General features: G+C 34.5%; 1 protein-coding gene and 1 pseudogene across 8 annotated transcripts in view; one reads left to right on the top strand and one right to left on the bottom strand.

Moving 5' to 3' along the window:
* Dmd (dystrophin) overlaps nucleotides 1-14117 on the bottom strand; it is a 2349574-nt gene that overhangs the window by 1391104 nt on the left and 944353 nt on the right. For all 8 annotated transcript variants that reach the window (XM_087599109.1, NM_001370876.1, XM_087599108.1 and 5 more), the window contains 2 exon segments: nucleotides 12182-12362; nucleotides 58-203 (listed from right to left, as the gene is read on the bottom strand). In XM_087599109.1, coding sequence (XP_087455235.1) covers nucleotides 58-203; nucleotides 12182-12362 — 327 coding nt within the window.
* Nucleotides 5399-6328, top strand: Bnip3l-ps1 (BCL2 interacting protein 3 like, pseudogene 1; annotated as a pseudogene).

The raw sequence follows: 14117 nt of genomic DNA, 5'->3' as shown, positions 1-14117 counted from the left end.
TCTTTTGACTAATAAGACATGTTCTTTGTTGCTTGTGATATTCAAATGTCCACAGACCTGTAATTTCCCGAGTCTCTCCTCCATTATTTCATATTCAGTAACACTAAGATGAGGTATAGAGAGTTTGTTTTCTGATTGCTGGATCCATGTCCGGATGCTACTCATTGTCTCTTGATAGCGCATTGGTGGTAAAGTGTCAAAAACTTAAAGAAAGAGAATAACAATGAAATAAATTCAAACCCTATCATGTTTTCCTAATTTGTCAGCAAATGTAATTATATTAAGTATTAACTAATATACATGCTTGAAATATACTGGCTAGTTTCTATTGTGAAGCTGCCTTCTTACCTAAAACATATCTGGCATATTCAGAACATTTATGAGATATGCTGAATTTTCAAATGAGCCCACCAAACTCTCAGTTAATACATTCATTTGGAAATTGAGTTAGTTGCTGAGTATATTTTTTACCAATGTCATATAGATTATTTTAGGAAACAAAAATATATCAAATATTGAAAACAACAATTCCAGTGGTGGTTTATCTTAGGAAAAATAATGCTATTACCCAAAGTCCTTAATATTTTAAATGAAATAATATCACTTATTTTACTAAATGAAATCTATTTATATGTAATTAATATGTATCAATAACTCCAATAGAAATTTGTATCATTTAGCATGATATACCAGTGAATTACATATTATAAAATGTAGGGAGCAGCTCGGTAAAACAAAGATGGCTCCGACGGATTAAACAACTTATCACGCATGCGCAGGCTTGTCCCCTTGCCAGGGCAGCCATAGGATAATGAGGTCATCCGGCGCCCTCCTGTGGTGAACAACAGTACTGCACATGTGCGGGTTTGCACCTGGCATCAATTTGGCCGGGGCGGTACTATGCTAATGGGGTGGTTCATGCTCCGCCAATCCCTGGAAGACAAGCAGCAGGGGTGATAGTGGGGTGATTCGTGCTCCGCCAATCCCTGAAAGACAATTAGCATAGCCCCAGCCTGTTGTGTATATAAGGCGAGCGCTTTTGCAGCTTGAGGTCCCCGTATCAGCAATGAGGTGGTCCTGCAATAAAGGTTGTTGAGAAGAATCCTAAGGCGTTGCGTCTTGCTTGCCCGCCGAGTTGGGCGCGAAATAAAAGCCATTTAAATTAATAGAATTCAGAATGTAAACTATAGGCAACTATACTTTTCTACCAATAATCAGATCCAGTATACTGAACAAAGCTATCTAGCTTCATAACCAAAACCACTACTGAAAAGCATTTATTACTTTTTCAGTGTCTCTCTTTACAAATCCACTGGAAAGAAATAACAAAACTAGTACCTATACCAAGACTGACCATTATTGAGAACTTAGCCAATAAGTAGAAACCACAAAATAATTAGTTGGACATGGTGGCATGTGTCTGTAATACTGGAAATTATGAACTAGAGACAAGAGGATCAAGAGTACCAGCCTAGTCTTATCTACACAGTGAAGTCTGAGGAAGTATGGGGCACATGACATACTGTCTGAAAATGATACAATGTATTTAAAGGTAATAAATGCACATTAAAGTAGAATAAAGTATAATATTTTCAAAGAATTAAGTGGATAGATTTCTTAGCAAATTATAATAAACAAATACAACAAAATCAAAATGTAATGATTTCTCAGAATTAAACATGTTAAATGAAATATAAAAGAAAATGATTACATGATAATAAATGATAGTATAATCTAATGTAAATGTATCCCAGAAAGAATATAATAGAATTAATATTTCAAATCAGTAGTATTGATTTTGTCATACAAAAAATTAATGAAAAAGACATGGAAAGATGGTTCAGTATCTCTGGTGTGTAGACCAAGGTTTGGATTCCTAGAACCCATGTAAATGGTGGGTGCTTATGATAGCTATCATGGAATTACTAGCATTGGCTGGCAGAAAGGATACTTGAATGTATACTAGATCAGGTGAGTAGCCATGTTCATAAGATCTGCTTTGGACTGATAGAGCCTGATAAGTGCAGAAGTGATTAAGAGGGCTTTCTGCAATTGAATTCAGGCACAGGGTATATATACCCACGCATATGAACATGTACACATACATACAAGTACAACCTTCATATACATAATGAAAAGAAAAATAATCATGAGACAAAACTTAATTTATTTCACTATATGAAATGAAGTTATGTGAATATTTTTATTTTATAATATTTATAAACTCCATGCATAAATTCTCTGTATACTATATGAAAAAATTAGAAACTATCAGACATACCATTTAATGGGATGTCCTAAAGACAGTGATAATTTTAGCATATAGTTTTTTAAGAAATTGTATACACATATTTAAGAGTTAATGTAGAATTTTCTTTTCTGTAAAAGCCTATTTGCTGCTTTCAAGCTCAGTATTTTGTTGTATTTTAATTGTGTTATCTTTAAAAACTATATTTTCCCCCATGTGTGTGTCTGTGTGCCTGTGTTTGTGTGTGTATGTACACCTCTGTATCTGTGTGTATGTGTGTGTGTGAGAGAGAAAGTCCATGCAACATGTGCCTACAGATATCAGAATAAATCACCACATCCTGTGTAGCTGGAGTAACAGGAAGTTGTGTGTGGCCCAACATGGATATTGAGAACTGAATTCAGGTCCTCAGCAGGAGCTTTAGTGTTCCTGATGACTAATGTAGTATGCTTAATCACCAACCCCAGACTCAAGACTAAGTGTTTTAATTTATATAAACAATGATTTTTGTCACAATTGATCTGATACGTTTATTTGTTTATTCATACACAAAACCACAGGAGTCTGACAAATGGTGATGGTACATGTAGGCATTAATTATTAAATGCAAAGTTCTGAGATAGTCTAATAGTAGGTGATAAGAGGTTTGCAGGACAGAACATAGATTTCATAGACATTGATTTAATTCGACATGAATATTTACATTTTAGAAAAGAATTTATGTTTCCCCTACAGTAGTCATTGAGGAAAACAATTATGTATATTAGAATGTTGCCAGATATTACATTAATCATTTAAATTGTATTGAAATGATGAATATATGTCAGGGTAGAAAATTATGCATACAGAGATAAGTGAAGGTGCTTTTATTAGTAAGAAACTGGCAAAATTTTATGCCATGTAACAATTATTTCTCCTTGTTTTATAGACATAGGCTAATTAGTATAACAATCAGGAAATGAGATTCTTCATTTTTTGAAACCTAGATGTGAACTCTGCTGTAGATTTTGTACCTTCAGTGAATCCCTTAAGCTTTCAGGAGTTTAGACATCATTGGTAGAAATGTGGATGAGAATATGCTTGGGAGAAATAAATGATGGAATGTGTTCATAATTTCTTATTAAGGCAATTATCTTCCACATGCTTGGAGTACCAGGAATGCCACAAGTGAAGCTCCAAATATCTCTGAATGTTTAAATTTCAGTTGTTGAATTCGTCAATGAACTAATAATTACTAAAAATTAATAGCTATTATAATGAGCATTGGAAAAAGACAGGGGGAGTACATTTAAAGTAACAGAGGCAGTTACAGAAAACGTAGGAAAGTAAGTGAAGGCAGGAAAATAATTTCATATCATTGAGCAAATGAATGAACAGAATTCTAATGAAAAACATTAGAATAATCCAAGTTCTACACCAAAGGTTTTATACAACCTGTAGCTCTGCACTAAGAGAATTTAAATAACTGGATGATTTTTATTATTATTATTATTATTATTATTATTATTATTATTATTATTATTATTTTATAATGTTCTGATCTATGAGATCATTCAAATGAAATTGAGTATCAGATCACTCATCTCTTCTGCATGCTGACCACCAGTTTAACCAGTAGTATTTGTTGAAAATGCTTTCCTTTTTCCACTGTATAGTTTTGGGTTCTTTGTCAAACATCAAGTGGCCATAGGTATGTGGATTCATTTCTGGGACTTTAATTCTATTCCATTGATTTCCCTGTCTTTCTCTGTACCAATGATATGGGGAGAGTGGGAATCCCTGCCTTATCCCTGATTTTAGTGGAATTGCGTCAAGTTTCTCTTCATTTAATTTGATGTTGGTTATTGGATTGCAGTATATTGCTTTTGTTTCGTTTAGTTATGTGCCTTGAATTCTTGATCTTTCCAAGACTTTTAACGTGAAGAGGGTGTTGTATTTTGTCAAAGGCCTTTTCATCATCTAAAGAGATGATCATGATTTTTCCCCCTTTGAGTTTGTTTATATAGTGGATTACTTTGTAGGATATCCATTATTGAACCATCCCTGCACCCCCGAAATGAAGCCTACTTGATCATGTTGAATGATCAGTTTATGTATTCATGAATTTTATTGAGTATTTTTGCATCAACATATATAAGGGAAGTTGGTTTGAAGTTCTTTTTGTTGGGTCGTTGTATGGTTTAGGTGTCAGTGTAACTATGGCTTCATGGAATAAATTAGGTAATACTCCTTCTATTTCTATTTTATGGAATAGTTTGGAGAGTATTGGTATTAAGTCTATTAGTATTGAAGGTCTGATACAATTATGTGAAGGAGTGGCAGTTGGGATACATTTAATAACTCCTTGTGTTTCCTTAGGGGTTATGGGACAGTTCAGATGGTTTACCTGATCCCGATTTAACTTAAAATCATCCATTTTTTTTCAGTTTTGTTGAATATAGGCTTTTGCAGTAGGATCTGATGATTTTTTTGAATTTCTTCAGTTTCTGTTGTTATGCCTCCCTTTTCATTTCTGATTTTCTTAATTTGAAAACTGTCTCTGTCCCCTCTGGTTAGTTTGGTTAAGGGTTTATCTATCTTGTTGATTTTTCTCAAAGATCCAGTTCCTGATTTTACTGATTCTTTCAATAGTTTTCTTTGTTTCTACTTGGTTGATTTCAGTCCTGAGTTTGATTATTTCCTGCCATCTACTCCTCTTGACTGTATTTGCTTCTTTATGTTCTATAGTTTACAGATATGTTGTTTAGTTGCTAATGTAGGATCTCTCCAATTTCTTTATGAAGGCACTCAGAGCTCTGAGTTTTCCTCTTAGCACTGCTTTCATTGTGTCCCATAAGTTTTGGGATGCTGTGTCTTCATTTTCATTAAATTCTAAAAAGTCTTTAACTCTCAGTTGTTAGTGATACATACATTTTATTGTTAAGGTATAAATATGCCATATTACATAGAAAAATTATACTAAAGTTGATAAAATATGTAGGATATGTTAAAGACAAATGATATTAGATTCACTGTATAAAAATATTAAATTGGAGGTGAGACTGTTTAAGAAATGCTGGGCCTCTTCAAAGGCCACCATTTTCTGTGACCTGGCAGTCAGCCTCATATCAGCACCCTAGTGGGTCAGAGGACAGGAGGGAGGCAGTATCTTCCAGGTACCTTGTCTACCTGAATTGCCAGGAGCTGGAAAGTGACATTGAATACATTCTGAGGATGGAAAGTGTGGAGTTGAAAGAAGAATGGAAGGATGAAGATTTTCTAATACCTTTATCAGAAGATGACAGCATTGGAGCAGTTATACTAGATGTAATTGCTCCACACAGTGAGCCTGGCATACTAGAAGCTAATGGAAAGAATCTATATGAGAAACTAATGCCATCAAGCATCATCCTCACTTTGAATCCTAGTGAAGGCCCTATGTGGTCTGATGGTTTGCATGAAGGTGAAGTTGACCTGGAAGGCTTTGTCTACCCCATCAGAGAACAATGATGAGTTTGGGTGGGAAGGTGATCTTCCCATACCTAAATCTACTGAAGATAAAGGAAAGTCTCAATTACTGAATACACAGCCACAGAAGAAAAGGATGGATGCAGCATGTGCACGTTCAGAATTAGCAGGACCACGATTGTAATCAAACCCTACAAAATTTTACTACCTGTGGAGGTTATTATGGGGATGGCTTAAATGCTACTGTTATATTTACTCTCTGTTTTATGCCTGAAAGTGGTCAGCCTAACTAGAGATATATGATCTTTAAATATGTTATTGGCCTTTTTGAGCTGTTGGTATCAGAGCACTTCATACATGATGATTGATTTAAATGGTGCAACAACTTGAAGGAAAATTCCCTGTCTGGGATGTTTCAAGAGATGCTACCAGCAAATTGACAGATGATTAATGAAAAACCTAAGGTCTCTAATCATTGTCCACCCTTCTTGGTTTATGCAAACATTTATGGCTGTTACAATACCATTTATCAGTTCAGAATTCACTCAGGAAGTTAGATATATCTTTAATTTGACAGTACTGGCAGAGCTTGTTCCCGTGGAGTATGTGCATCATACCAGAGTTCAGCAAACACGTTCATCAAGAGCTTAATGCAAAAGAAGAACCACTAAAAAGTAAGCAATAAGTTCGGGATTCTGTCCAGACAAGACAAAGAAAACTGGGGAGTCAGAGCCGTAGTACATCCTAGTGCACTTGTGGCTCATGTGTTTAAGTAACCTGTTATAAAATTTACTTGAGTTTTTTCCAAATGAACTCTTGTACAAGGGACTGCTTACTTCTGTCATGGTTTGAAACTCTTGATTTTAGCTCTTTAATGACTAATTATATTGTATTTTATATTGCTAAATAGCAGAGAACTACACTTTATATAAAGCAATTTTTACATTTTTTACTTGAATGATGCATCTTCTATAAAGTATATACATAAATAAAAAAATGAAAGAAATAATGTATATTTTTATGTTGGGCACAATATATTTTAGTGTCTACCTATGTCATGAATGAATATGAAAATTAATAAGACTAGGATTTTAAATGTAAGTACATGTAAGCTTTATAAATAGTTGTATATAAAATCTGGGTAAGTTAGGCTGGGTTGTCTTAAAGCAAGGACAGATAAACTGACACCAAGAAGTACCTAAGGTTGTGCATGTGATCTAGGCAGTAGAAGTGGCCTGAGCTTCTCCTCACCTGAAATCTCATTGCTTTCTTAATGTGGTGGAAGGGCAGGCAGGTGAATGACTCTTTCTTCTCTAAAGATATATTAGAAACAGAACTAGAGATTTTGAGAAGTTAGCAGTTAGGGTTTGTATAAATATATGACATTTTACTTTACCCAAAGTGAGAAGTGAGAACTGTTAAGGAAAGAAAGAAAGAAAGAAAGAAAGAAAGAAAGAAAGAAAGAAAGAAAGAAAGAAAGAAAAAGAAAGAAGGGAGGGAGGGAGGGAGGGAGGGAGGAAGGAAGGAAGGAAGGAAGGAAGGAAGGAAGGAAAGAAGGAAGAATGAGGTGTCTTTGAGTCTTCAATTGAGTGCTCAGGATCAGCTATATCTATAGAGCAGATGGGTTTCTATTGCAATGATCTCACAATGGGACACTGTATCAAAGTACCTCTTCACAGGTACTTAAACTACAGTGGTATGTGACCTAAGCAGATGAGTGTGTTTCTGTTGGATGATTTGACAGTGCTATACATTGGTTGGTTCTGTGAAGCACTGCTGCTATTCACTCAGAATAGCATTTGCTGTATTTAAGCTCTTATTTCTTGTTGTTAAGTACCTTCACTAAACATTGAAAGAAATATCGTTGGGGCTCCAAAAAATGAATATTAAATTGAACTTATTTTTTATTATCCAGGCTTGGTACCAGTTTGATCATTGTATATAAACTATGTGTACTGAACTATTGATTTCTCAGAATGTACTACATAAAATGTATACTTAAATACCAGTCTGTGGATTGGAGGCTATCCTCTGAGATCTCTGGCCCGGCCAGTTGCAAGGGTTAAGGTTTTAAGGGTAAAGAGCATGAACATGGAGGGGGGATTGCCTCTGTGGTCTTTGTTGCTGCAGCCGTTGCTCTGCTTCTCTATCTCTACTGCCCCAGCATGAGCTGTTGCTCTAAGATGCTGCACTGGCTGAGCAGGATGGAACTGGGCAGAGATGATGGGTGCCTGGCTAGTCAGTGAAATGAGTATGGGGAACTTATAGAGCATTCTCTACCTAGGCAGTGTTACAGCTCTTGTGTCAAATGCTCTCAGAAGACAAAATAATTCTCACATATAATTTTAAATTCTGGATAGAATCTTATATACAGTTTTGGGGTGGATTGGGGTTGGACAGCAATTGCTTTCCTATTGGCTTGGTTGGACATGCTAGAGAAGCCTCATCCACATGTGGAGGAGCTTGGGAGCCGTGCCCCTTTGTGATTGATGGCTATAATTCTCTCTAGAAGAGGATGCGGGTACATGACAGGGGCCTGGTACCAGGTGCAGACAAAGCTCCTACCATCACTTCAGGGTCCTTGGGGCTTCACGCCTTAGCTTGAAAAGATGAACCTTACCAGGCTTCCATTCACAGTCTACCACCACACATTTAAAAATAAAATAAATGTCAAATAAATTAAAAATTAGAAAATTGTATGTTTCTCTAAAAAGCTATGTGAATTACCCTGATGTGGTTATACATTACATTACATACAGGATTTAAACATAAACCTGTAATATATATATATATATATATATATATATATATATATATATATATTTGTGTTCAGTTAAAAATAAAGATGCATTTAGAAGCAAATAATCTGTACATTTGATAAATGAGTAGTATATATTTTCATATTTGCTATATTATGGAACAACCCAAAGTAATATTAAATTTAGAATGTTATATTATAACACTTTACTTACATTTTAAAATAGCATATATTGCCTAAAGCTAAGTTAATATTTTGACAGCTATATATTTAGAGATCATAATAGGTAGCTACATAAATAGATGGGAACAAAATAAGGGACACATAAAAAGACATCAAGACATATTAAAGAATAAACTGAAATTTAAAAAAGTAAAATAGCTCTGTGCCCAAATCCAGTAGCGGAGAGAGCTGGACTCTCAGAAGTGTGGGCAATCCTGAGAACTCAAAGGAGACAACTACTTCTGCTCATATTCCTGGCCCAAGAAGTACTCACCTAATGGCCTATGTGCCCTTTGAGCACAGGGACCTAGGAGCAGTCAGGGGCAGGAGCCTTCAAGTTTCTGCCTGCACCCAGAGCTGAAAGCCCATCACCAGGAATGCTGACACACCTGAGAACAGAGGTAAGACCAACTCTTTTGCTCTAATCAACCTGACTGGTGATCTCAGGACACACAAAGGCAAGAGCAGTACAGGAGTGCTGGCACACAGGCTTACAGGAGGGTCAAGTGACTGTCAGAGACAGAAAGACAAGCTAACACCAGAGACAACCTGATGGTGAGAGGAAAGCACAACAGAACCCTAAGCAACAGAAACTAAGACTAAATGGCATCATCAGAGCCCAGTTCTCCAACCACAGCAAATACTGGATATTCAAACCTACTGGAAAAAGAAAGATTTGGATATAAAATGACACCTCATGAAGATAGAGGACTTTAAGAAGGTCATTAATAAATCCATTAAAAAGGTACAGGAAGTGCATGCTGACAGGAGCCTGATATAGCTGTCTCCTGAGAGGCACAGCCAGAGTGTGACAAATACAGAGTTGATTGCTAGCAGCAAACCGTTGAACTAAGAATGGGGTTCCCATTGGAAGAGGAAAAGAAAGGATTGAAGGAGCTAATGGGGCTTGCAACCCCATAAGCACTACAACACCAACCAAGTAGTGTTAAACCACTACCTGAAGAGTACACATGGACAGACCCCTGGCTCCAGTTGCATATGGAACAGAGGATGGCCTTCTTGGGCACCAATGGGAGGAGAAGCCCTTGGTCCTGCCAAGGCTGGACCCCCCAGTGTAGGAGAATGTCAGCACGGGGAGGTGGGAAGGGGAATGTGGCTGGGGAGGTGGTACACTTTTATAGAAGCAGGGGTAGGAGGATGGGATAGGAGGTTATGGACGGGAAACCAGGAAAGGAATAACATTTGAAATATAAATTAAAAAAAATCCAATAAAAGAAAAAAAGAAAAAAAGAAAAAGGAATTAATGAAGTAAAAGTAAACTAGACAAAACTTCTAATTTAGAGCTATAATATTTAACTGCAGTTGATTCCTATTTAGAACCTTAATTCAGTTTCATAGGAGTGAATGTAAGTTATAAGTCAAATGCCTTGACTGTATCACCATAGAGAACATTTTAATATTTATAATAACATTTTATTCTGCTATCTCTAGAAAAGTAAATTGTCATTTTCTATATTATTTTCCTGTATCTACAACATCAATTCTTTAGGGGCTCTATCTAATCGTTATTGTTATCTCTGTAATGAGTCCACTTCAAAGTGACCTCACTCAGAATTCCTATTATTTCCACCTCCATTCTTGTCTCACTGAACTCATATTCCACTAATTATTTTACATATCAGCAGGAGTCTTATTTTCAGTAATGTAAATATGATGATGTAATTCACTTCAATTACACTAAATCCTTTACCAGACATTTTGAGTGTAGGGAACGCTATGCCCATCTTGTCCTCTTCCTTCTGTAATATTCTAGGTTCCAGTCTTTCAGACTTCCTTTATTTTCCTTGGACCTTTTCTTTAAACTTGGTCAAATTCCCTAGTTTTTGTTCCTCTCAAAACCCTTTCTCTATTTTAGTGCATAGAGAGGACTTGTTTATTTTACAGTTCATGTTCAAAAGACATCTCTCCAGGATCATATTTCTTAACTCTTGTATTAACACAACCTTTTGATAGTATTATTCAGATAAAATTTTAATGATCTATTTTTAAAGTTTTGGAAAGACATAAATACTTTTCTTTGTTTTTAAGTACTTAATGCTGAGTATCTCTGTAGCACAATCCATTATTTTCTAAATCTATTAATTTGCAAATGAATCAAGATTAATGATTTATTTGTAGTCATCAGTGATTATTTCATTGTTAGGGGATAGTAAACATCTAAACACTTAAATTAACAAAATTTATGTTTTTGTTTTGTATACTTTTCTTTTATAATATATTCATTTGACATTTGATTCAATAGTTATTGAGCAATCAAGTTTTCCAAAACGGTAGGCAAAAATATAAGAAATACTCTTATACATATAGTTGTGTAGGAAAAGGTGTTTTCCCTCTGCACCTTTGAGTCACACATTTTTATGACTTTTGACACTTTGCCCCCTAGTTTCTTCCAAGGACACAGTAGGCTGCAACTCAGGTATGGGAAGACAACTTGGGAAAGTTTTACAGATAATTTTCATGTGTACACCAATGGTTATATATAATATGCACGATAATTATATGAATGAATACGAAAACAAAATAAATAAAAATATTTACTTTGTAGTAACATAAAATATCAGCTATCAATATGACTATGCCAGAATCCTTTCAATTTAAGATTGAACCCAATAGACATATGAGAATTAAAATATCTTTCCAGTTAGTTAAGAAGTTTGGATATAGAATGTTCATTCCAATTATTTTTCTTAAAGGAAGTTTATGTATTTCATGAAAAAATAAAACATAGTGATACTAAGATGAATAATGAACTAGGGCATTAAAAATATAAATATCTTTCTCACTTGGGAGTTTGGAAGCTCAGCAGCAAATATGTTGCAATCCACTAGAGGGAGCTGATATCATTTTAAAGTTTTATTGACTGATTTCCTAAGAGAAAAATAAACCCTCCAGTAAAACTATTTTACAAAGTAGAAGAAAAAGAAATGCATAATGTAAACTTAATTTTTTCAATCAAAAAAGAGCTAGAAAAGCTAGCAAGTCTTTATTCATATCCAAATACTCTGGAAATATTTTAAAGCACGTTCTTTTAAATATTTACAAAGGCAATCAGGAAGAAAATGCATACATTATTGCTATACTTCATCTTCTATTTCATTGAGAAAAAATAAAGAGAACTTATATAATTACTGAGTTATAAAATTAAAATATAGCTCAGTGGATAATTTGTCCTTTCCTAAGGTTCAGTTCCCTCAGTGTTGTGCTTCTCAGAGGAATTGACAGAGCGTCAAAAGATGCCTATACAAATATCTCCACCTATACAAAATGAAATCTTGTGGAAGTTTACTGAAGTGCTCATTTCTTTTTTAACAATGACAAAAACTCCTGATACTGGAATTCATAATCCCCCAAGGAGAAGTTATACCTGTACACAATATGCTTTATTTGCTTTTATCCAAAGTATGAGAATATTGAAGGAGGAAGAAAAGACACATTTTCTTGTACAACATGAGTACAAGATAGTTTTTAAAAGTATTTTTACTTACTTGTCTGTAGCTCTTTCTCTCTGGCCCGCACACCATCAAAGACGTAGTTAAAATGATTAGTAAAGGCCACAAAGTCTGCATCCAGAAACATTGGCCCCTGTCCCTTTTCTTTCAGCGTTAGGCTCTGAATTTTTAATCGCTCAATTTGAGGCTGAAGAGCTGACAGCCTGTTGACTTCATCCTGCATCATAATTCAGAGTAATACAAATATATAACTTTTAAACTTTGCATACACTATATTTTCGCAAGGAAAGTTGTTCATAGCCAGCGGTAGAAGATCAGGTAAATGTCCTTAATAGAGAAGATGCACCTATTGCTCCAGAGACTGGAGGCCCCAGGTAATGAGGTGGTATGGTGTGGTGGGGGGTTTGGGGGCTAGTGACATCCTCTTGGAAATTCAAGGGAGTAAGGGGGAGGAGGTATGGAATGTGGAAGATTCAGAGGGTGGACCAAGACTGGGATAAAATCTGGAGTGTAAAAAAAATATTAAATAAAATTAAAAAAGAAACATCCTTAATAACACTACTGAAATGCAAATCATCAATTTAATAATACCACAGTTCTTTGCTCATTTTGGATCACCATATGTGATATACTTTAATTTCAGAATATTATCATTTAGACTATTAAAGCACACAGATTTTCACCATTTTATTATTGACCAAAATTCTTAACAAAAATCGAATTAAAATGTTTGTCTTTAATCCTTTTGTTCTTTGAAACTGTCTTTAAATTCTAATATCTTTGAATGGATAGTATTTTTTCTATTCATATTTGTAAAATATAAATGATATACACTTAATATTCTATATGAATTTACAAATCTCTATACAATATAGATTATCTATGCCTATTCAATATATATATATATATATATATATATATGATTTTATCTATCATTTCTCCATTTATCAGGCCACATTTCTTCTTCTGACTAGTCAATTACTACCCTTTTAATTAGGCACTGTTCCTGTTTTCCACTCTCCTGTTATAAATAACATTCACACCATAGAATCTATGTTCAATATCAATTTTACACTGTTTTGAATGACAAATTCATATTTACAATGCTCTGAAGTGCACCATAGTACTCTCTATCTCCATGGGGTTCTAAGAAACTGAAATGTGGGTAGTTTAAATTTAGGTACATTAATGAGATGAAAATGAACACTAAATTTTCAATGCAGAACATGAAATATTTATAATATAAACTACCACTTCAGTACTGTTTAAACCTTGCAATGATAGTTTGACTAATAAGGCTACATAAAACACACTAACAAATTTTCTTTTTCAGTTTCCTTTTGTATTTTCATTGTGTCCTATTGTTTGACAATTTCACATAAGCCCTGAATAAAGCTTAATGTTTTTGCTCATCATTCCCACCTTTCACTCCTCTACTTCTTAGGTTGCTAGGTTTTTAGAATTGTTCTTTTAACAAATCCCCCTCCTAAGTCTTCTTTTTATATATTAGCCAGGAGTTTAAGTTTTTCCACCAGAGTTGGTGTGGAATATTATTTAAGTAAATTATCAGCGCCTACACCCCTGAATAAAATGACACCACATCCCAGAAAAAATATCAACGGCCAAATAGACTTCAAAAAAGGCTTCTACCACAATGACTTCCTCTTTTTATGAATAAATATTGACTATTATTTATTATTCAAATTACTTATACCACTTGAATTTAGAATGTATATGGTATTTTTCAGTAATATTGCTTGTTAGATGATTATTTACTTGTACCGTAACAAATACTCTTAAATTCTCCTTTTTAGTGTATTATTACCATGCTTGCTTACTTGTAATTCATATCTATGCTAACTTTCTAAAAGTACTTACGTTTATCTAGTACTTAATATGCAAAAGTCATGATAATTAAAATTAAAAATGAGATCATATGTTAATTAGATGGAGAGAAAAATTTTAAAATTAT

The sequence above is a fragment of the Rattus norvegicus genome, chromosome X (genome assembly GCF_021556685.1).
Source record: "Rattus norvegicus strain SHRSP/BbbUtx chromosome X, alternate assembly SHRSP_T2T, whole genome shotgun sequence".
NCBI classification, from domain to species: Eukaryota; Metazoa; Chordata; class Mammalia; order Rodentia; family Muridae; genus Rattus; species Rattus norvegicus.
Note: the sequence above shows the minus strand (reverse complement) of the source record. Positions and strands in the feature narration are given on the sequence as shown.